This window comes from Squalius cephalus (genome assembly GCF_949319135.1).
Source record: "Squalius cephalus genome assembly, chromosome: 21".
In the NCBI taxonomy this organism is placed as follows: domain Eukaryota; kingdom Metazoa; phylum Chordata; class Actinopteri; order Cypriniformes; family Leuciscidae; genus Squalius; species Squalius cephalus.
In genome coordinates, this window is record NC_137142.1 from 1,055,209 (window position 1) to 1,080,473 (window position 25,265).

At 42.7% G+C, this 25,265-nt stretch overlaps 2 protein-coding genes across 2 annotated transcripts; both read left to right on the forward strand.

Moving 5' to 3' along the window:
• Nucleotides 1-371: 371 nt before the first annotated feature.
• Nucleotides 372-1,361, forward strand: LOC307149380 (trace amine-associated receptor 7c-like; the record flags this gene model as incomplete). Its single annotated transcript, XM_079855675.1, has 1 exon — nt 372-1,361. The coding sequence occupies one exon, from the start codon at nt 372-374 to the stop codon at nt 1,359-1,361; it is 990 nt and encodes a 329-aa protein (XP_079711801.1).
• Nucleotides 1,362-9,599: 8,238 nt separating this feature from the next.
• Nucleotides 9,600-10,595, forward strand: LOC307149404 (trace amine-associated receptor 7c-like; the record flags this gene model as incomplete). The annotated part of the gene is made up of 1 exon (XM_079855704.1): nt 9,600-10,595. The coding sequence occupies one exon, from the start codon at nt 9,600-9,602 to the stop codon at nt 10,593-10,595; it is 996 nt and encodes a 331-aa protein (XP_079711830.1).
• Between the last annotated feature and the right edge of the window lie 14,670 nt (nt 10,596-25,265).

Sequence of the window (25,265 nt, forward strand, 5' to 3'; positions counted from 1 at the left end):
AAGATGAAACATAACATAATCCTAATACCAGCTGTGACTTTTCGGAATAGATACAGTGCTTCTAATGGGTCTTGTACTGGGATAAAACATTTTTAAAAATCCACTTAATTTCCATCTTTAATTGGTATTATGTGTATAACCATATACAAGCTTTCAGGTACAGTCTTTTATGAAAGGTTAATTACAATATAGATCAGACTAGATCTAAGTGTTCTATGAATATTGAAGTAGCGGGTTGGTTGATAGCTGAATATTCAAACATCATGGTAAAATGAGGTGGTCGCTGAGCTTCCGTAAGTATAAAACTAAGTCATATTAGTGGTAAGCATTTTCACACAGAGTCTAATTTCCAAGTTAGATCTATCATGGAAATGTCTAACTGGGGACTGACAAACATGAGCAATGAAACAATCCAATACTGCTTTCCAAACAACAATTTGTCTTGTACCAGAAGTATCCGACCTGAAGCAGAGTACATTATTGTGTACATTTTCATCGCTGTAACATCAGTGTTCACCGTGTTTCTGAACCTGTTGGTGATCATCTCCATCTCGCACTTCAAGCAGCTCCACACTCCCACCAATGTGCTGATCTTCTCTCTGGCAGTGGCTGATCTGATCACAGGACTGATTCTCATGCCAGTGCAGGGAATGAAACTGATTGAGCCATGCTGGTACTTTGGAGAAATATTTTGCTCAATATTCCGTCTTATTTTTTATGTTGTTGTCAATGCATCTCTTGGTAATATGATTATTATTTCTGTGGATCGATACATTGCTGTGAATGACCCTTTGCGATATCCAGTAAGAGTCAATAATAACAAAACTGTTGTTTCAATTGTTGTAAACTGGTTATTCTCCTTCATATATAATTTTTATCTGTTGTATGAGTTTGTAATGTATCCAGAGATGAACCACACATGTACTGGAGAATGCATTGTTTCTGTTAAGTTGGAAAATATAATACTAGATTCCATTGTTTGCTTAGTGGCTCCTTGTTGTATAATTATTCCTTTATATGTGAAAATCTGCTTTGTAGCAAACTATCAAGCTAAGCATTTAAATTCAGTCACAGACAAAAAGGCCAAATCAGAAAAAAAGGCTACAAGAACCTTAGGGATTGTAGTACTGGTTTATCTTCTTTGCTGGATGCCATACTATTTAACTAGTCTTTCTTTGGGGCAGAATGACACTCTTATAATTAATGTAATGTATTGGATGGTTTGCATGAATTCCGGTATGAATCCACTTATATATGCAATGTTTTATCGATGGTTCAGACTGTCAGCAAAATACATTTTGACACAGAAAATATTTGGACCTTCATCGGCATACTTAAATCTGTTCCCAGAAGAGAAATGATCACGTACACTCTCATGCAAATGTGAATGAGATAATGTGTCTCCAAATCAAATAGATTTTTTTGTTAAGCACATCCTTATAGAACATTAGATGGCATGTAAAAGTTGTTTTCTAAACATGGTGTCTAACATGTATATTGTGAGCATATTTGTGAGTGACACTGTCTGCTCCATTTGCTACGTCTGAACATTAAAGATGTTTGGAAAGTAGATGTTAATAGAAAATGTTACATTTTCCATTATAAAGTAGTTATTACAAATATAATCTTTATTTTAAATTAAAGAAATGTATTAGAAGAAAACAAGGTACAATATATTTTTTCACAACGCATAATGACAAACCCATAAATGATTGATGATGGGTAAGAGTGATGTGATAATGATAATTATTATTAAGGTCTCCATATCTCTGGTTTTCTGCCTGTTTTTTTTTTGTTTGTTTTTTTGCCTTATAAAAAAGAATGAACCAATTAACCAGTATGACATCCATTTACTAAAACAATCATTTTGTATTTCTACAGTGTGTTAAGCATGTACATTTAAAACAAGCATTTCATCCACCAAAGTTTACAATATGCATTAATCTTAAGAATATTTAATATTTAATTTTCTTTCTGCGAAGTTGCAGAAATTTTCCATAAATTCTGTTTCATTTGAAATCTATTGCATTCCATTCCTGAATAATACAAATATATATATATATGTATTGGAACAATATTTAGACAATATAGTTTCATTTTATAAAGTTCTGAGGGAGAAGATGTTATGATTCAGCGAACAGTGTCAAACAATCCCAACTGAGCTTAGGCTCACAGCTTTCAGTGATGTGTCGGGTCCTCACAATAGAAGCAATTTTTGCTGGAATGAGTGGGAACCCAGTGTGCCTGTAGCTTTCTTTATTTCTGTTTTGATGAGTGACAGAAAAAGTAAGGCCTATCAAGCATGCATGGCATATCTAATCTGCTTCATATTACGCACCAAACCATGCTGTGATATGAGGTCAAACATACACTGAACAAAATTATAAACGCAAGGCCTGTCTTAGTGAACCCAGTCTTTTTTAACCATTTTGGTGTGTTCAATGTTTCACAGTCTCCAGGACAGGTTTGAGAAGTACTGCTCTAGTCAATAAAACTGTGTACTGCATCTAAAACAGAGGGGAATATGGAATGATGTAAGTAGGAGTTTGAGTGCCATTGCATCCTGTGAAAGTGCCCTCTAGATTTATATATACTGAACAAAATTATAAACGCAACAGTTTGTTTTTGCCCCTATTTTTCATGAGCTGACCTCAAAGATCTAAGACTTTTTCTATATACACAAAAGGCCTATTTCTCTCAAATATTGTTCACAAATCTGTTTAAATCTGTGTTAGTGAGCACTTCTCCTTTGCCGAGATAATCCATCCATCTCACAGGTGTGGCATATCAAGATGCTGATTAGACAGCTTGATTATTGCACAAGTGTGCCTTAGGCTGGCCCCAATAATAGACCACTCTAAAATGTGAAGGCCAAAGCAGGCCAAAGCGCTCAGTGACATGCAGGAGGGTGGTACCGACCCAGGGGTGAAGTCACCGCACGTTCCCTGGGCCGGGCGATGTCCACTGTCGTGGTCCAGGAGCGACACCTTTGGCTCACCCTGGCTGATATGAAGGAGTCGGAAGGGAGTAAGTTCCTGAACTCCCCCATATCCCAGGGTGGCCTCTTCGGCGACGCGGTGGAGGACTACACCCAACAGTTCTCCAACGCCCAGAAGCAGTCGGAGATTATCAAGCACATCATGCCCCGGAGACAGGCTGCTGCTGCCTAGTCTTCGCCGGCCGCTTCTTCGACTGCTCGTCGCTGAGGGCGCCCTCCTGCCGCCGCCCCTGCTCAGCCTAAGCAGCAGCCTCCACCTAGGTAGCAGGGTGCCGGCCGCAAGAGAGCTGCCCAGCCCTCTCGAAGTTCCTCTAAACCCCCCAGCAAGAGGAGAGGGAAGAGACCCTGAGATGGGCGACCCAGGGGACATGCCTGCTGCTCTTCAGGAGTGCGTGTCTGCACCACTCCTTCCCCCGGAGGAGGGCCGGGTGGAGAATCTTTTGTTTCGTTTTGTTTCTGTTCCGCCGCTGGCCAGCCGTACCCAAAACTTCAATAAAAGAGCAGTTTCTACTTTCCCTGAGTCACACATGGTCGAGACTGGTAGTTCAGGACGACGCTCAATTGCCTCGCCGCTCCCAGTCTCCCCCGTCCAAGAGGGCCAGAATGACAGTGTGTGCCGTCTCATTGCCTTGCCGCTCTCATTCCCCTCGCCCCAGCGTTCAGATGCCAGTGACGCCGCCCCAGCCTCGTCACTCTCATCTCCCGCTGGGCAAGGAGGTTCAGAAACCTGTACTCGACGCCTCCAGGCCTCGCTCCTTGTTTCCCCTCCTTCCTTTGCCTCGGGGTGACGAGCAGCCAAACGCCTCCGGGCCTTCCCTGCCGTCTGCCCCCTCGTGGAAGCAGGTTGGTGTTGCTCTGCACACCCAGACTCCGGAGTGCCTCCGGAGTCGAGTCCCTGCCTTCCACCTCGCTGCCCCACCCCGGGTACGCTGGTGGTCCGGGTGGGCTCACTGGTACGGTTCTTCGAAGATTGGCTAGCGTTTCCCAGGCCGTCCCGGTGGCTCACCTGTACCATCCGGCTCGGCTATACAATTCAGTTTGCCCGCCGGCCTCCCAAGTTCAGGGGCGTCCGCTTCACCCATGTGCGGAGCTGCGATGCCCCTGTTCTGAGGAAAGAGATCGACATCCTGCTGGCGAAGGACGCGATCGAGCCGGTCCCTCCAGCCGAGATGAGGTCAGGGTTTTACAGCCCTTACTTCATTGTACCCAAGAAAGGCGGTGGGTTACGACCAATCCTGGACCTGCGAGTTTTGAATCGGGCCCTGCACAAGCTTCCGTTCAAAATGTTAATGCCGAAACGCATCTTCGAGTGCATCCGTCCCCGGGATTGGTTTGCAGCGATCGAAGGATGCGTACTTTCATGTCTCGATTCTCCCTCGACACAGACCGTTTCTTCGTTTTGCGTTCGAGGGTCGAACATATCAGCACAAGGTCCTACCCTTCGGGCTGGCCCTGTCACCCCGTGTCTTCACGAAAGTCGCGGAGGCGGCCATTGTTCCCATGAGAGAACGTGGCGTTCGCACTCTCAACTATCTCGACGACTGGCTCATATTAGCTCACTTGCGGGAACTGTTGTGTGAACACAGGGACATGGTGCTTCAGCATCTCAGTCAGCTGGGGCTTCAGGTCAACTGGGACAAGAGCAAACTCTGCCCCACACAGAGGATCTCTTATCTCGGTATGGAGTTGGACTCGGTCGCTCAGACTACGCGCCTCAAGGAGGAGCGCGTCCAGTCAGTGTTCAACTGCCTCAAGTCCTTTCAAGGCAGATCAGCGGTCCCACTGAAACAGTTTCAGAGGCTCCTGGGGCATATGGCAGCCGCAGCTGCAGTAACGCCGCTCGGTCTGGTCCATATGAGACCGCTTCAGTGCTAGCTTCACGATCGAGTCCCGAGATGGGCGTGACAGAGCGGCACGTTCCGGGTGAACATCACCCCGCACTGTCGCCAAACCTTCAGCCCTTGGTCAGACCCTGCATTTCTACGGGCCGAGTGCCCTTAGTCCAGGTGTCCAGGCATGCTGTGGTTTTCACAGATGCTTCTGCCAACGGCTGGGGGGCCACGTACAATGGGTATGCAGTTTTGGGTCTGTGGACGGGGCCCCAACTGCATTGGCACATCAACTGCCTAGAGTTGCAAGCAGTACGCTTAGCCTTGTGCCGCCTCAGAGGCCTACTTCGACACAAGCATGTACTGGTCCATACGGATAGCACTGCAACCGTTGCGTACATCAACCGCCAAGGTGGTCTACGCTCCCGTCGTATGTCGCGACTCGCCCGCCATCTCCTCCTTTGGAGTCAGAAGCATCTGAGGTCGCTTCGAGCCATTCACGTCCCTGGTGTGCTCAACTGTGCAGCCGACGAGCTCTCACGGCAGCCACCTCTTCTGGGAGAATGGTGACTCCATGGGAAATCTTCGGAGCCACTCAGATAGATCTGTTTGCCTTCCGGACACGACCCATTGCCAGTGGTTCTATTCCCTAACCGAAGGAACCCTCGGCACAGATGCACTGGCACACAGCTGGCCCCAGGGCCTTCGCAATTATGTCTTTCCCCCAGTGAGCCTCTGACTCCACAGAGCCCCACAGACTCTGTGCAAGATCAGGGAGGACGTGGAGCAGGTCCTGCTCGTTGCGCCATATTGGCCCAATCGGACTTGGTTTGCAGAGCTCATGCTCCTCGCGACAGCCCCTCCTTGGCCGATTCCTCTGAGGAAAGACCTTCTATCTCAGAGACGGGGCGCTCTATGGCACCCGCGTCCAGACCTCTGGAAACTCCATGTCTGGTCCTTGGACGGGACGCGGAGGTTCTAGGTGGCCTACCACAGGCTGTGGTAGACACCATCACTTCTGCTAGAGCCCCCTCTACGAGGCGCCTCTATGCGTTGAAGTGGAACCTATTCTTCGGTTGGTGTTCTTCCCAGCGTAAAGCGATTTGTGTATGCTCTCGCTTCCGCCTTTATACCCGCACTGGCAGGCGGGCCGCGGAATGCAAATCTTCTGGACCGCCAGAATCCATCCTCCTGGAGCCAGCAGCTCTCATGGGTTGAGTATGTGCATAACTCGTTACCAGTATTGTCCACAAGCCTCTCTCCGTTTGAAGGTAGTTTAGCAGCCACCAATTTTTCAGAACCTGTAATACGAGGTTGCGGTTCCCTTCGCTCATGCTTTCGTCCAGAAGTGCCATCGAACCTGGAGGAAAACCAGAAGGGCTATACTTCGGGTGCGAGCACGCACTTAGGCCCAGGCCGATCGCCACCTTCAAAGCCTCCTGAATACATAGTTGGTCAAAAAGAGTGGCTTTCTACTCAGAACATTCCTCTCCGCACCTTTTGTAATAAGCTTGTTCCCAAATGTATTGCCCCGTTCACTGTAACTGAAGTCCTTAGTCCAGTGGCAGTACGCCTCAAACTTTCTCTGGTGTACAGGAGAATTCATTCGGTTTTTCATGCATCTAAAATAAAACCCGTTTTTTGTTCACCTATTAACCACCCATCCCCACAGCCGCATCTCGTAAACGGGGAACCTGTCTCTTTAGTCAAACATATTCTGGACTCGAGACAGAAGGGACGCGGATTCCAGTACTTGGTGGACTGGGAGGGTTACGGTCCGGACAGGGCCGGATTAAGAATTCAGAGGCCCCCGGGCACAATGTCTTGTAGGCCCCCCCTTAGGCAGGCCAAATGTATAGTTTGTCCAAGGATATTTTAATTTTGAATTAACAGTTTTAGTTTACTGACTTAAAAGGAACTTTGTTGTACTATGCTGGAGTAAAGTTCATAAATGATCGTTCTTTCCCATATGATTTTGTAAAACTATGATGGGTGGACCTCTGTCCCTCTAGGGGGGTTCGGGGGCATGCTCCCCCGTAAGAAAATTTTGTACATTTTAAGGTTAAATGCATCAATCTGGTGCTCTTTGAGAGCTCAAAATTAAGAGCTTCAACGGGCTTCAACCCATGAACTGTGCAAAAAGAAAAAACATTGACTTGTACCTGGACATTAAAGGGGGCTCAAACTTATTTTTTAGTTATGATATAGAGTTTCAGTCTACATTAAATTATCACTGGTGTTTTAGTATGCCAAACAATTAGTGATATATATATAAATAAATATATATATATATATATATATATATATATATATATATATATATATATACTGTATATAAGAATATGACACATAGGCTGAAGATGAATAAAGTATAAGGCTATTAAATAGCAGTTCCAAAATAGTTTTTGTAAATACAAATAAGTTAGAGTAGACCACAGTCATTTAGAAATACAGTGAAAATAAAGTGGCATTTTTGGGTTAAGGAAACAACAGTAACCATGGTAAATGCACAATACTAACATGAGCTGTTAATGAACATGACCACTGATCCTGATGAATAGAATGAAAATTGAATGAACATAAACCTGCATGTAAATAATTCCAAACATGAAGTAAGTTGCGGAATTTATTGCCACTTTTTGGTAATTTCATGACTTACAAATTGACATCAACTACGATGTTGTTGCATCATGCTTGTAGTTTCTTTTGCGCTTTATTTATAATAAAGTGACATAAAGCGCTCTGCCGCGCTGCGCGTGTAATTGAAGAGGACACGCAACGAGACTGACGGGACAGGAAAGTACGTTTTTTTTTAGGTGAGAGACTTTTTATTTCGTAACAAGTTACAAATAACGTTAGAATAATGATACAGATCTGTATTATGCTATTGTTTTTGATAGTGTTGTACATTTCTTACAGATAATCATGATCACTGCGTTTGTCTTACCGAATTTGGTATCTTCCTGTCAGCAATTACAGTTTGTCTAAGCTTCTTCTTTTTTATTAATGCCACGAAAAACATTTAAAAAAACAAAAAAATAATAATAATGAGAAATAAGTTCAAAGCTTGTGTTTTGGAAAAGAAAATTAATATATCACTAGCCCTAACATTCAACTTCCCACTTTATTAACGTCCTAAAGTGTCACAATAAATGGGAAAAACGAGTCCAAAAAGACGTATAATAGGTGAATCTGGCAACACGGAGGCTGCACCCGCGCCCTTACTCACAACGCGCTCTCAAGCCCCGCTCACTGTTCCTTCTCTCAGTGACATGAATTGCAAACACACATATGACGCGGTTTAAACGGCTAATTAATCATTCAGAGAGCTTGAAATTTTATTTTTGAATATAAAAAAATGACCGAAGTCCGGACCTCGGTGACGTCATAGCTGGCTACGGCCATGCCTATATTAAACCTTTCACGCTTAATCCAAATGTATTGTTTTACTCGGTGCTTGCTTATATGTATTGAAATGTCTGAAACCTAAAATAAACATTATGAGGTTGAAAAAAACTGCATAGTTGTGTGCTGCATATAAATAATAACCATATCATATCAAAAGTGAGAAAGAAGAAGATCAAGTTCGGCCAAAGGCAGATTTGAACCCGGGTCCAACGCGTCAAAAATCTCAAATACCAACGCCCTACAGTCTACGCCACTGACTCTAGATATAATGCATTAACGTGAGTCTTTTTGCTAGAAAGACAGACACTTAGCGCAAGTTGCGCAACTATACAATACGCTCCGTAAAAAAAAAAAAAAAAAATTTCTTTAGAATTTTTTTTTTTTTTTTTTTTTCTTGGGCCCCAAGTGCGCATGGGCCCCTGGGCACGTGCCCATAATGCCCATTGGGTAATCCGGCCCTGGGTCCGGAGGAGAGAAGTTGGGTTCCTGCAAGAGACATATTGGATCACTCCTTGATCGATGATTACATTCGACAGGTAAGATCTCATGGGAGCACCAGGAGGCACTCCTAGAAGGAGAGGTACTGTCAGGGTTTGCAGGTCTGTGGCTTCTTACTTGTCTTCTGTGATTGTGTGTGTTTGTCACCTGCGTTGCTTGGAAAACCATGATCGCTGATTATTGATTGGGCTCAGCTGTGTCTCATCAGCCTCACTATATCTTGGGCCTGTGTTTGTTCATTCCGTGTCGGATTGTTGTTTTGCTCACTACTCGTTCTCTGTGCAGTGTCTCCTGTCTTCTGTGTCCTGTGCTCCAGTTCCACTTCCTGCCTGTTTCCTGGATTATTTGAAGCCTCCTTGTGGATTTCTCTCACTGGACTTCTGCCTTGGATATTCTGTCATCGTCTGCCCATTGTAGTCCTTGCGTTGCCAAGGTTCATCATCTTCATCCACGACTTTCTGACCATTGCACTGTTTATTTCAAGTTCTTTCTGAAATTAACTGTTTTATTGCACTTGCAATTGAATCCTGAGTCATTTACCTGACACAGTGTTTCCAATTGGTCTTATACTGGGATAAATATTTACAATAAAATTCACTTAACTTCCATCTTTAATTGGTATTATGTATATAACCATATAAAAGCTTTCAAGGACCAGTCTTTTATGAAAGTTTTTTTAGAATATAGATCAGATTAGATCTGATAGGTCTATGAATATTGTAGTAGTGGGTTGGTTGATAGCTGAATATTCATACATCATGGTAAAATGAGGTGGTCGCTGAGCTTCCATAAGTATAAAACTGAGTCATATTAGTGGCAAGCATCTTCACACAGAGTCTACTCTCCAAGTTAGATCTATCATGGAAATGTCTAACTGGGGACTGACAAACATGAGCAATCAAACAATCCAATATTGCTTTCCAAACAACAATTTGTCTTGTACCAGAAGTATCCGACCTGAAGCAGGGTACATTATTGTGTACATTTTCATCGCTGTAACATCGGTGTTCACCGTGTTTCTGAACCTGTTGGTGATCATCTCCATCTCGCACTTCAAGCAGCTCCACACTCCCACCAATGTGCTGATCTTCTCTCTGGCAGTGGCTGATCTGATCACAGGACTGATTCTCATGCCAGTGCAGGGAATGAAACTGATTGAGCCATGCTGGTACTTTGGAGAAATATTTTGCTCAATATTTCCTCTTATTCTTTATGTGGTTCTCACAGCATCTCTTGGTAACATGATTATTATTTCTGTGGATCGATACATTGCTGTGAATGACCCTTTGCGATATCCAATAAGAGTCAGTAATAACAGAGCTATTGTTTCTATTGTTGTAAACTGGTTATTCTCCTTCATATATAATTTTTATCTGTTGTATGAGTTTGTAATGTATCCAGAGATGAACTACACATGTATTGGAGAATGCATTCTTTCTGTTAAGTTGGAAAATATAATACTAGATTCCATTGTTTGCTTAGTGGCTCCTTGTTGTATAATTATTCCTTTATATGTGAAAATCTGCTTTGTAGCAAACTATCAAGCTAAGCATTTAAATTCAGTCACAGACAAAAAGGCCAAATCAGAAAAAAAGGCTACAAGAACCTTAGGGATCGTAGTACTGGTTTATATTGTTTGCTGGATGCCATATTATTTAACTAGTCTTTCTTTGGGGCATAATGAAAATGACTCTCTTATAATTAATGTAATGGATTGGATTGTATGCATGAATTCCGGTATGAATCCACTTATATATGCAATGTTTTATCGATGGTTCAGACTGTCAGCAAAATACATTTTGACACTGAAAATATTTGGACCTTCATCGGCATACTTAAATCTGTTCCCAGAAGAGAAATGATCACTTACACTCTCATGCAAATGTAAATGAGATAATGTGTCTCCAAATCAAATAGATTTTTTTAAGCACATCCTTATAGAACATTAGATGGCATGTAAAAGCTGTTTTTTGAATATGGTGTCTAACATGTATATTGTGAGCATATTTGTTAGTGACACTGTCTGCTCCATTTGCTACATCTGAACATGAAAGCACAGCAAAATTGTAGTGGTGCTGCTTGGAAGGTAGATGTTAAAAGTCAATTTAACATTTGTCACACTAAAGTAGTTATTACAAAGATAATCTTTATTATAAGAAAACAAGTAACAATATATTTTGATGCATGACCATGGTAACTGTGCACTTACAGTAAAACAATTGAGACAAATTTCACAACATGAGCTTAAATGATTGATGATGGGTAAGAGTTATGTTTAATCATCTTAATGATAAGTATTATTAAGCTCTTAAGTTTTTTTTTTTTTGCCTTATAAAAAAGAATGAACCAATTAACCAGTATGACGTCCAATTAGTAATACACTTTGTATTTATACAGTGTTAAGCATGTAATTAAAAAAAGCATTTCATTCATCAAAGAATATAGAAGCAATAGAAGCAATTTTTGCTGGAATGAGTGGGAACCCAGTGTGCCTGTAGCTTTCTTTATTTCTGTTTTGATGAGTGACAGAAAAAGTAAGGCCTATTAAGCATGCATGGCATATCTGTGATATGAGGTCAAACATACACTGAACAAAATTATAAACACAACACTTTTGTTTTTGCCCCCATTTTTCATGAGCTGAACTCAAAGATCTAAGACTTTTTCTATGCGCACAAAAGGCCTATTTCTCTCAAATATTGTTCACAAATCTGTCTAAATCTGTGTTAGTGAGCACTTCTCCTTTGCCGAGATAATCCATCCACCTCACAGGTGTGGCATATCAAGATGCTGATTAGACAGCATGATTATTGCACAGGTGTGCCTTAGGCTGGCCACAATAAAAGGCCACTCTAAAATGTGCAGTTTTACTGTATTGGGGGTGTCCAGGGGGGTATCTGGTCAGTATCTGGTGTGACCACCATTTGCCTCATGCAGTGCAACATATCTCCTTTGCATGCTCAATGGGTGACATGTCCGGTGAGTATCCTGGCCATGCATGAACTGGGATGTTTTCAGCTTCCAGGAATTGTGTACAGATCCTAGCAACATATGCTGTGCATTATAATGCTGCAACATGAGGTGATGGTCGTGGATGAATGGCACAACAATGGGCCTCAGGATCTCGTCACGGTATCTCTGTGCATTCAAAATGCCATCAATAAAATGCACCTGTGTTCGTTGTCCATAACATACGCCTGCCCATACCATAACCCCACCGCCACCATGGGCCACTCGATCCACAACGCTGACATCAGCAAACCGCTCACCCACACAACGCCATACACGCGGTCTGCCATCAGCCCTGTACAGTGAAAAACGGGATTCATCCGTGAAGAGAACACCTCTCCAAAGTGCCAGACGCCATCGAATGTGAGCATTTACCCACTCAAGTCGGTTACGACGACGAACTGCAGTCAGGTCGAGACCCCGATGAGGACGACGAGCATGCAGATGAGGCAAGGCAAGGCAAGGCAAGGCAAGGCAAGGCAAGGCAAGGCAAGGCAAGGCAAGGCAAGGCAAGGCAAGGCAAGTTTATTTATATAGCACATTTCATACACAGTGGCAATTCAAAGTGCTTTACATAGAAGAAATTAAAATAATAAAAAGAAATAATAATAATTAAAACAGTTTAGAAAAATAAAAAATAAAATACAGTACAGTACAAACAGTCGGACGAACATTGGCACAGTGCTCATTCATTAAATGCATAGTTAAATAGATGTGTTTTTAGTCTGGATTTGAATGTGACTATTGTAGGAGCACATCTGATCTCTTCTGGAAGCTGGTTCCAGCTGCGGCTGGCATAATAGCTAAAAGCGGACTCGCCATGCTTAGAGTGAACCCTTGGTATTTCTAGCTGATATGATCCTAGTGATCTGAGTGATCTGTTGGGTTTATATTCAGTGAGCATATCTGCAATGTATTGAGGTCCTAGGCCATTAAATGATTTATATACCAGTAATAATACTTTAAAATCAATCCTAAATTTAACTAGGAGCCAGTGTAAAGACCTGAGGACTGGTGTGATATGTTCATATTTTCTGGTTCTGCTCAGAATCCTGGCGGCAGCGTTCTGTATGAGCTGCAACTGTCTTATGGTCTTTTTGGGAAGGCCAGTGAGGAGTCCATTACAGTAATCCACCCTGCTGGTGATGAAAGCATGAACAAGTTTCTCTAAGTCTTGTCTGGAAACAAAGTATCTAATTCTTGCAATATTTTTTAGAAGATAGTATGCTGATTTAGTTATTGCTTTGACATGACTACTGAAACTAAGGTCTGACTCTAGTGTCACACCAAGATTCCTGACTTGATTTTTAGTTGTTTGACCCCTAGAGTGAAGGTATGCATTCACCTTGAGAACTTCATCTTTGTTTCCAAATGCAATGACTTCAGTTTTGTCTTTGTTTAACTGAAGAAAGTTTTGGCACATCCAACTGTTGACTTCATCAATGCATTGGCACAGGGAGTCAATGGGGCTGTAATCGTTAGGCGATAGTGTCACAGTGTCTGGTTTGTGTTCCCTGGGTGTCCACTAGAGGTCCTCTTCCCGCACGGTGTCCTACACTCTGTTACTACATTTCCCATGATCCTGTCTGTCACTGAGTGTTCATTGTGTTCAGCTGTTTCTCGTCACCTCGTTTAGCACTTGTGTATATATACCCTGTCAGTCTCAGTGTTTGTCACAGAGTCCTTGTTTAATGTCCTCACACTTCTGTTCCTGTTTGCTGCCTGTTCTTGTTCGTGTTTTATGTTCTTGGATTGACTTATTGGATTTTGACCATTTGCCTGAACTGATTGTGAGTACGGATTACCCCAATAAATTAACTGCACTTGGATCTCTCTCTTTTGTGTGTGATACGTGACAGAAGGACTCCATCCCCTAAGAGATCCAGCATGATGGGGTTCCGTATCCTCCCTCCTACCACGGAGAAAGAGAGGATGGGGCGTGTCCAAAATTTGATGAGCTTTCGTCAGCAGGGCCTGTATTATTTTTAATACCTGTCTTGATGACCCATTGCCGGGTTGGGAAATGAAGGGTCTGGAAGTCTTGGACTTTTGGGGTTTTACCAGATACCTTGAGCATCGGAGTCAGTGGGATACAGCAGTCACGTCTGGGTCTCCTGAGAAGATGACCGACACACCTGAGCTGGTGAGTGGAATTTCCCCTAAGGCGGTGGGCTCGACGCTACCGTCTTGCCATCGTAGGCGGAGAAGGAGGAGGAAGGTCACGTCTGCCGATCCAGAGACTGAGCTTCACGTCACGTCTGCCGATCCAGAGACTGTTCACGTCACGTCTGCCCAGCCAGAGACTGTTCACGTCACGTCTGCCCAGCCAGAGACTGTTCACGTCACGTCTGCCCAGCCAGAGACTGTTCACGTCACGTCTGCCCAGCCAGAGACTGTTCACGTCACGTCTGCCCAGCCAGAGACTGTTCACGTCCCGTCTGCCCAGCCAGAGACTGTTCACGTCACGTCTGCCCAGCCAGAGACTGTTCACGTCACGTCCGCCCAGCCAGAGACTGTTCACGTCACGTCCGCCCAGCCAGAGACTGTTCAATCCATGGATGCGTCGCCTGAGCCCTCAGTGACAGTGGGCTACGTACACACTTGAGCCGGTGGTGTCTGTTCCTGGGCCGGTGGTGTCTGTTCCTGGGCCGGTGGTGTCTGTTCCTGGGCCGGTGGTGCCAGTTCCAGTGCCTGAGCCGGTGGTGCTGTAGGATTGAAAATAATCCAAGATATTTTAAATGAACAAAGATATTTGCTTGACTGTTTTTCTACCCCCTCTTTCAGAGACAATGACCATTTGGAGTTCCTAAGGCACAGAGGGGCTGATAGTGATCTCGGCTTGCAGGCCAAATGTTTGTACTTTGGGGGTTGATGAATTGTCACACCTTTAGTACAGTGGTGGAAGTGTAATTATCTGATTGGTCAGTTTGAATGTCTCACAGTTGGCTTTTAGTCACATGGTCAAGGAAAGGATAAAAGATGATTGTAACTGTTGCTCTGTCTCTTTGATGCTCTGGCTCTCTTCTTCTCTGGGTCCCTTTCTTGGGGGCTCCCCTTTCTATCTCTCTCTCTCTCTCTCTCTCTCTCTCTCTCTATCTCTCTCTCAGGTAACATTTTTCATATATGCTGGGTACAATTAATAATATAAGTTATCATCTCATACATATATTTTGTAACTATTTTAAGTGTAACCATAACCATAATTTGTCATTAAACCTTTTCAATTGCAACTAATGTACTAACTAGTTTTGATTTGATATTGACTTTAAAGGGCTACATATTGCAATACAATATCGTCACTATCTATAGCAATGCTCTCCCACAAATATTAAGCTATTGTAACTGCACTTATTTCCGTCGTTGGTATAAGTGGCAGTGGGTGGTAATGGACAAGAAATGTGCAGTTTTCTACCATCTTGCCAATAACGTTTCTTTAGTCGTTCGGCAGTTCTTGCAGCCTGAACCACTGCAGGAATTCCACCCTTACAGTGCCAGTTCCAGTGCCTGAGCCGGTGGTGCCAGTTCCAGTGCCTGAGTTGGTGGTACCAGTTCCGGTGGTGCCAGTTCCAGTGCCTGAGCCGGTGGTGCCAGTTCCAGTGCCTGAGCCGGTGGTGCCAGTTCCAGTGCCTGAGCCGGTGGTGCCAGTTCCAGTGCCTGAGCCGGTGGTGCCAGTTTCAGTGCCTGAGCCGGTGGTGCCTGAGCCGGTGGTGCCAGTTCCAGTGCCTGAGCCGGTGGTGCCAGTTCCAGTGCCTGAGCCGGTGGTGCCTGAGCCGGTGGTGCCAGTTCCAGTGCCTGAGCCGGTGGTGCCAGTTCCAGTGCCTGAGCCGGTGGTGCCAGTTCCAGTGCCTGAGCCGGTGGTGCCAGTTCCAGTGCCTGAGCCGGTGGTGCCTGAGTCAGTGGTGCCAGTTCCAGTGCCAGTTCCGGTGGTGCCAGTTCCAGTGCCTGAGCCGGTGGTGCCAGTTCCAGTGCCAGTTCCGGTGGTGCCAGTTCCAGTTCCTGAACCGGTGGTGTCTGTTCCAGTTCCTGAGCCGTGGCCGCCCGAGGGGTCTTCACCGCCGTGGCCGCCCGAGGGGTCTTCACCGCCGTGGCCGCCCGAGGGGTCTTCACCGCCATGGCCGCCCGAGGGGTCTTCACCGCCGTGGCCGCCCGAGGGGTCTTCTCCGCCCTGGCCGCCCGATGGGTCGTCTGCTTCGCCCTGGCCGCCCGATGGACTGTCTGCTTCACCCTGGCTGCCGGCTAAGCTGTTCCCCCCTATTCCTGTTCCCCTCCATGGACCTGGCCCCCCATCCCGCCCCCTGATCCTCCACCATTTCACCTCCCGCCTGGACTCTTGTTTTGTTTGTCTTGGAGCGTCTGGTAGCCGCTCCGTAGAGGGGGGGTTATGTCACAGTGTCTGGTTTGTGTTCCCTGGGTGTCCACTAGAGGTCCTCTTCCCGCACGGTGTCCTACACTCTGTTACTACATTTCCCATGATCCTGTCTGTCACTGAGTGTTCATTGTGTTCAGCTGTTTCTCGTCACCTCGTTTAGCACTTGTGTATATATACCCTGTCAGTCTCAGTGTTTGTCACGGAGTCCTTGTTTAATGTCCTCACACTTCTGTTCCTGTTTGCTGCCTGTTCTTGTTCGTGTTTTATGTTCTTGGATTGACTTATTGGATTTTGACCATTTGCCTAAACTGATTGTGAGTACGGATTACCCCAATAAATTAACTGCACTTGGATCTCTCTCTTTTGTGTGTGATACGTGACTGATAGGGCTAAGTAGATCTGTGTGTCGTCTGCATAGCTGTGGTAAGCAATTTGGTTCTTTCTCATTATTTGGCTCATTGGGAGCATATACAGGTTGAACAGGAGTGGCGCAAGAGTTGAGCCTTGAGGGACTCCGCATGTCATGGATGTCCACTCAGACTTATGATCTCCTATACTCACATAATAACCTCTCCCATCTAAGTATGACCTGAACCATTTTAGGACTATCCCAGAAAGCCCCACCCAGTTTTCCAGCCTGTCAAGAAGTATGTTATGATTGACAGTGTCAAATGCAGTACTGAGGTCGAGTAGTACCAGCACTGATAATTTGCCTGAATCAGTATTTAAGCGAATATCGTTTATTATCTTTATGAGCGCTGTCTCTGTGCTGTGGTGCAATCGGAAACCAGATTGAAAATTGTCAAAGTATCCATTCGAGCATAAGAATTTGTTCAGCTGATTGAAGACAACTTTTTCAATGATCTTGCCTATGAAAGGAAGATTTGAGATCGGCCTATAGTTGCTTAATATGGTCTTATCCAGATTGTTCTTTTTCAGGAGGGGCTTGACAACTGCAGTTTTCAGGGAGTTTGGAAAACTCCCAGAGAGAAGTGAGGCATTTACCACTTCTAGAAGATCTGCTTCTAAACTGTTTAACACACTTTTGAAAAATGATGTGGGAAGTGTGTCAAGAGCACAGGTTGATGTTTTAAGGTGCTGTACGGTATCTTCCAAAATTTTGCCATCAATTTCTTTGAAGTCAGACATAGTAACTACTTTCTCAGGTGGTTTGATGGTCTGTCTAACCCCAGGGCAACTCAAGTATGTGCTGATCACCTTTCTGATATTATTGATTTTCTCAGAGAAGAAAGAAGCAAACTCACTGCACTTGTTGTCTGAGAGCATTTCACTGGGAATCTGGCTTGGGGGGGTTGTCAGTCTCTCTACAGTAGCAAAAAGAGTGCGTGTGTTGTTTAAATTACTGTTTATAATATTTGAGAAGAAAGTCTGTCTAGCTTTGCCTAGTTCCATATTAAAAGCATGGATGCAGTCTTTGTAGATGTTATAATGGACTACAAGTTTTGTCTTCCGCCATATGCGCTCTACTTTTCTGCATTGTCTTTTCATATTTTGCACTGCTGTTGAGTTTCTCCAAGGTGCTTTTTGTCTGCCACTCTTCTTCCTGATTTTAACAGGAGCAATATCATCAATTACAGTTTTAACTTTTGAGTTAAAGGAATCAAGGAGTAAATCAACAGAGTCTGCAGATATGCTTGGTGTTAAGGATATAGCCTTCATAAATAGTACACTAGTGTTCTCATTTAAGCATCTCTTCTTGACAGACACAGATCTAGCTTCAGTGGCAGGAGAGATCAATATATCAAAGAAAATACAGAAATGATCAGACAGTGCTACATCCTTAATAACAATCGATGAAATGTTTAGACCCTTACTGATGAGTAAATCTAGAGTGTGCCCATGATTGTGTGTGGGTCCATGTACATGCTGAGTCAGATCAAAAGTTTTTAAAACAGTATTGATTTCTTTTGCCATATTGGTTTCTGCATTATCTATGTGGATGTTTAAATCTCCAGCAATGGCAAAACAGTCAAACTCTGATGTAATTGTTGATAACAGTTCTGTAAAGTCCTCAGCAAAGACTGGAGAGTATTTTGGAGGCCTGTAAATAATGATAAGTAAAATGCGTGGAGCACCTTTTAACACAATACCCAGATATTCGAAAGACAAGTAATTCCCAAATGATATTTGCTTACATTGATAGATATCTTTAAAAAGAGCAGCTAGACCCCCACCTCTCTTAACAGCTCTGCAGACACTCATAAAAGTAAAGTTCGGGGGGGCTGCTTCATTGAGGATTGTTGCACTGCAGCTGTCTTCTAGCCAGGTTTCATTTAGAAGCATAAAATCCAGATTGTTTGTGGTTATTAAGTCATTTACAAGAAGTGATATATTTTTAAGTGAGCGGATGTTAACCCTCTGGAGTCTGAGCTGTTTTCTGGGCCCTGGAGGTGTTCTGACATGCTCTGACATTTGTGCTTTTTTCAGTTATTTATAAACATGTTAATGGCAAAGGTGTAAATTCACTCTATATAGCACAAACAGGGCTACCAAAATATCTGATCAACATGCATGTATATGTTTGAATTTTTAAGAGAATAATGTTTATGCGTGGTTATTGGAAAAAATAAAAATGAAAGTTGCAGAAATAAGGCCACAAAACACATACTAAATATGTGGCAATAAGACTTTTGACTAAAGGATATCATCGCCTATAGTTTTTTCTTCAAAATTATGTGAAAATAGTCTTGCTTTATCGTTCACATAAAACCATACATTGATTTAAATTGATGTAAAACAGGTTTTGCTTGGAAAGCCAATATGCGAGGGGGGCGTGAACGAGGAGTGGTTTTCACCTGAATTACCACCCACTCTGCATAATGATGAGCCATTCACTCAGGTGTGACAACTGACTGAGCCACAATGCAAGGACCATTTAAGATTTTGCTTACATCTATCTTGTAAATATGTTTTGCTATTTTATTAAAAAGGTTACAATTACAACAATAATTACAATTTCAACAATATTTCAAGTGTACTCTTTCTTTGTAAAAAAAAGATTATAGGCCTACATTTTATCTATGTATTCATTACTTTGAATATAGCCAACATTGGAACAGCTAACATCTTAGTTGATGACTTTATTTTTGACAAAAATAGTAGGCTATTTTATATATAGAAATTGCTAAACAAAAGCTTATTTGACGAGGCAGTATATTCTACAGTAAAAACTGTACCCAAATCTACTAAACAAAATGTTGTCTTTCATATTTCACCTGACTGTAACGTTGTTTTCATGAAATACGCTTACACACGCTTAAAATGATGATAATTAAGTGTAAAGATAGGTATTACTGAAAATATTTGGTGTTTGGGGTGAGGATTGGGGTTGATCCATTTATAAAGTAGCTGTTTTTTATTTATTTTTCTGATGTGCACAAATAAGCGACAGGTATCATAAGATTTTCTTCTCCATGTTCCTTTTTTTCTATTCTTTTATTCGTTCATGCATGTAATAATGAATAAATGAATGAATGAATGAATGAATTTATGTATGACTTGTGCAATAAATAAATAAAAAAATAAAAAAAATACGATAGGCTATTGACTCGCGATCTTCGCAGTAGGCTAGTGAACGCACCGGAGAAACGCACATTTATTAGGCTACATAGTTTTTTTGTTTTGGATGGTTTTGTTTAGAACCAGCTGTAAATGTAAATATATTTCACATTTTTTAGACATGTGAGGCGAGTAGGCTACGGTCTGGGGTGCGTTTCCCGAAAGCATCGTTGGCCAACTATGGTCGCAAGTTCCGTCGTTACCAATAGAGTTCAATGGACATTGCGATGAACTTGCGACCATAGTTGGCCAACGATGCTTTCGGGAAACGCACCCCTGGTTGATGATCTCCAGTTCAAGCACCTTATGTTGTGATTGCTAGCCTATATTTACTTTAAATCCAGGAAATTTGTTAATGAAAAAATTATTAAAATTAAAATACAATTGATACAAAACGAAATTCGTTTTAAAGAAAGGATTTGTACTTTCTGTTTTGAGGTATCTGTGAATGTTTGAAAGTCAACTGTCACGTAATATTATTTTTTGCCAGCTGTGGTAAACAGCGGGCATCTATGCCGTTCATTCATTCATAAACAGAAACCTGAGAAGGAAAAACTTACTAGTATTCCTCAGCTCGTATTCCTCGTATTCGTCATTATTCCTCACAGCGCTGCGTTGTAAACAAGTAATGTTCTGAATAAACTGGTGTTTTGGTTTTCTTGTGCTGATGATAGGGGCGTTCACAGGATTGCGTGGATTACCTCAGCCATTTGCGTTTGAATAGCGTGCGCTCTCTGTGGGCGGAGTCACATTACATTTGAATTAGCTCTAATGAGGTCGACTGGAATCGCTCTCTTTTAATACAGATTTCACAAGATGAGAATATTTGTTTTTTATATAAATTACTTCATTAAAAAGTAGAGAATTCAAGCTTCATGCCTGTGTGTCTGAATGCCTGTTTGACTGAGTATTCGCTAAGCTACAGTTCATTTTCGGACGCGTTTCAGAATGGACTACTCGGACAGAGAGAAGGCAGAACTCGCTTCGTGTTTATTTTTCTTTATTTGGCAAAAAGCACAACACTTTGTTTTTATTGTGAGTATACACAAAAATAATACACATTTAACAGAATCGATTGATGTATGAAACTTGTTTTGTAAAATCAAAGTCAAAAGAGAATTTCGGGTCTCAATCAACTCATAAGGAAAAAAATCGAGCAGATCACGCCGGCGTGATCTCAGACCCCTGAGGGTTAAGGAGTGCTAACTTAACAGACTTACTTTTCCCCACATCAATCTTAGTTTGACGTGTAATAGGCACCAGATTAGTTAGGTTTGCTGTACGGCTATTGAAGGCCTTAGACTTTCTATCTTGTAATAGAACAGCAATAGAGGAAGATACAGGCACACTGGGTTCCCGTTTGTTCTGTAAACATTTGAGAAAGTTACTGTTATCAAAACGGGGACCCGACACATATCACTGAGAGCTGGTATCAGTTGTTTTCGGTTCACCTCGAGAAGATGGAGGAGGGTGTGGGCCCTGGCGTTGTGGCAGAGGCCGAAGAGCTCTCACAGGAGGGGGAGGGCGAGCTGGGCCCGCAGGCTTTGGTGCAGGCTTTGATGCGGGTGGTTGTGGTGCCTGTCGTTTTTTGGTTGGTATCTGGGGGCTTGCAGCAAAAGAGTGGGATAGTCTGGTTCCAGCATACACCAGTTCTTCCATTTTCTGTGAGAAGCACAGGAGTGGAGATGCTGGAGAGAGGGAGAAAGTGTCTGGTGAAAGGGGCTGTTGCTCTGGTGTTATCGGAGGCTGTGATATGCTGTCCTGGCTTCCCTGGCTGTTTTCCAGGAAGTCGTCCTTGGGTGCTGAATCTTGGAGCAGTTCTAATATGTCACAGTCTGTTTGTGGTGAGCTCTGTGGGCAGGGCTCAGCTGAGATTGTGTCCGTGAGCAGAGGTTGTTGTGGCGGAGTGGTGTTATCATGTCCATTTTGCTGCTGAAGTGAAGTCCCGTCGTCAATAATACTGTGTCCAGATGTGTGTGTGCCATTCAGATTGAGTGGATTGGCACACACTGCAGAAGGATGATTGAGGGAGAAGTAGATATTGTCCTTTAACACTCTTGAACCAAGTTTGTTTGGGTGATGGCCATCCCGATTAAAAAGTTGTCTCTGACTCCAGAAAAGATTGAAATTGTCAATGAAGTTTACTCCTTTTATATTGCAGGTTTTTTGCAGCCATGTATTTAGCCCAAGCAACCGTGAAAACCTGTTTGTTCCTCTTGCTGGGAGTGGTCCACTGATGAATGTTTGAACTTTCAGTCTTTTAAGTGTTTCAAAAAGTTCATTGAAATCCTTCTTAAGGAGTTCTGACTGCTCTTTATGAATATCATTCTTCCCCACATGAATGATGAGTCGATTTGCAGTCTTATGTTTCATCAGAATGTTCTGAAGTTCCCTGTTTATATCAGAAGTTGTTGCTTGTGGAAGGCAGCACGTAGTTGTATCCCTGCCGCTAATGTTTCTGATTATGGAGTCCCCCACTATCAGAGTCCTGGGCTCGGCAGCGCTCTGAGCTGAGTGCCGCTGTCTGCTCGACCTTGAGCGCCAGTTAGCATCAGTGTTAGCTACTGGCCCATTCAGTCTGTGTTCGATCACATTAATCACATTTGGGGATTCCTCCTTTACATTCATTAGCACTTCAAATCTGTTCTCAAGATGTATAGGCAGTGGTAGGAGACCAGTGTTTGCAATCCTTGTCAGAGCTGTATCTGGGGTAGAGGATGCTACTGCGGCAATATGTGATGCTCGTGACAGTCTGATGTCTCGAGTGCCTTTGGGTCTCACTCCCTGTTTGTGCCATCGATTAGTAAGTCGATCGGCTTGTTTCTCTACCTGTCGAAGAGCACTAGTTTCATGGGACTCACCGGTATGCTGAGGGTGTCCATGACGAAGCTCTGTTGTGTGCTCCGTCTGGTTTGGTGGTCCCGTAAGTAACTTTGTTTCAAGAACTGCGATCCTTTGTAAAAGTCTGTGGCAGTTGGTGCAGCAAGGAGATTCCAGAAGAGGCATTTTCTCTTATCCTTGAGGCAGTTGTGTTTTCCTTTCCCGGAATGTAAGCTGGTCGGGTAAAAGAATTCTCAGTTTTTGAAGTAATCCAAACTTAGTCGTCTGAGCACTGTGCTGATTTGCTGAAGTTAAAATTAGGTGATAAAAGGAAATAAAATAAAGGAAATAAAATATAAAAAAAAATAGGAGATAAAATGTAAAAGCGATAGAGCAAAGCGCGGAGCAGTAAGCAAGAGCGTCCGAACAGTAGCTGAGCAGGAAGTCGTCTGAGCAGGAAGTCGATGAGCTTCCCTGAGACGGTTTCTGACAGTTTGTGCAGAAATTCTTTGGTTATGCAAACCGACTGTTGCAGAAGCTGTCTGGGTGGCTGGTCTCAGATGATCTTGGAGGTGAAGATGCTGGATGTGGAGGTCCTGGGCTGGTGTGGTTACACATGGTCTACTGTTGTGAGGCCGGTTGGATGTAATGCCAAATTCTCTGAAACGTCTTCAGAGTCGGCTTATGGTAGAGAAATGAACATTCAATTCACAGGCAACAGTTCTGGTGGACATTCCTGCAATCAGCATTTCAATTGCATGCTCCCTCAAAACTTGCGACATCTGTGGCATTGTGCTGTGTGATAAAACTTCACATTTTAGAGTGGCCTTTTATTGTGGCCAGCCTAAGGCACACCTGTGCAATAATCATGCTGTCTAATCAGCATCTTGATATGCCACACCTGTGAGGTGGATGGATTATCTCGGCAAAGGAGAAGTGCTCACTAACACAGATTTAGACAGATTTGTGAACAATATTTGAGAGAAATAGGCCTTTTGTGTATATAGAAAAAGTCTTAGATCTTTGAGGTCAGCTCATGAAAAATGGGGGCGAAAACAAACTGTTGCGTTTATAATTTTGTTCAGTATATATAAATCCAGAGGGCGTTTTCACAGAATGCAATGGCACTCAAACTCCTACTTACATCATTCCATATTCCCCTCTGTTTTAGATGCAGTCAGGGTTATTATAGTTTTGCATTTTTCATTAGTTTTTATTTTTATTTCGTTTTGACTTTTTGTTTTCAAATTCAGTTTAGTTTTAATTAGTTTTTAAAGTGGGTTTGCTAGTTTAGTTTAGTTTTTATTTTTTGAAAATGCTTAGTTTTAGTTTAGTTTTTATTAGTTTTAGTGTTAGTTTTAGTCTCTTTTTTTGTAATTTTGGTTATTTGTCAGGGGCAAGATTCAAAAAGGTCACCCTATACTAAATTTACCCTATACAGTAGGGTGACCACCATCAAACAAACCAAATGTGGGACGATTATAAGTTTGTGTGGGACAATGTTGGACATGTTACCAACACTAAAACATAACCTGAAACTGTTATTTAATGCTTATCTAACTTAATAAAAAAACATTTGTATTCTGCCTTTCAGCTGATAAAAATGCTTTGTTCTTTAGTCCCTTCCAGAAAACACCATTATATCACAATGTAACATAACATGTCTTAATTTGACATGTCATTTAAATTCAACATCACTGAGCCCAAAGGCAGCAGCATCATGCAGATAACTATTTTTGAAACAGTTCTGACCAAGTCCAATTAAAATCCAACAAAATATATAATGAACTAATAAAATATAAAACATGAAATTAGATCATTGACATGTCTTATATATAAAAAATATATTAAACCAAAAACTTTAATATTTTTAGAAAGAATGTGAATCAAAACAACCACAGCAGGCAACAAGTTGATAAATTCTGTTAAATTTTAATTTTAATTGACCGAATTATCCATTTGTTTTCTGACAGGGAACACATGGAACGAATCACCACTCCACATTTTGATTGACAGCCGTCACAACCTACTAGTGACCGTGTTTACTCCTTTACTTTCAACCATTGGATAGGATTTTAAAGACGGCTTTTGTATTTGAACTTCTGACAAAGCACTGTTAAATATAGGTGAAAAACTATGCCGCAATGCTGTGCGGTACAACGCAATGCGGGACGGGTGGTCACCCTACAGTCAATAGCCTTACGTACTCATCTGGATTGAAGCAGCAAACATTCAGTGTAAAAGTAAAAAAAAATGACATAACATTATTTAATATTTGAATCACAGCTTATATAGTGTTTTGACATCGACAACCACAACCAAAAAGTGCATTTTACCTCAGTGCATTTCACCCTACGAGTGTTCGTTCGACCTTGAAAGCAAGTTCGCGAAAGGTTGGTATCTCTATCTCGTGAACACCTTTTACACAATCACACATTAAAAAGTAGTATAAAAATATTTTAAATTATGAATATAATTTTGTCAGTGTGTTAATGTCGACCCGAGATGCGATTGCGCCTTCTTTAGAAAGTTAGTTAACTTTCTAAAGAAGGCGCAATCGCATCTCGGGTCGACATTAACACACTGACAAAATTATATTCATAATTTAAAATATTTTTATACTACTTTTTAATGTGTGATTGTGTAAAAGGTGTTCACGAGATAGAGATACCAACCTTTCGCGAACTTGCTTTCAAGGTCGAACGAACACTCGTTCTCATGGAGACGCGGTGTGCACAGTGGGGAGGGGCTGTGT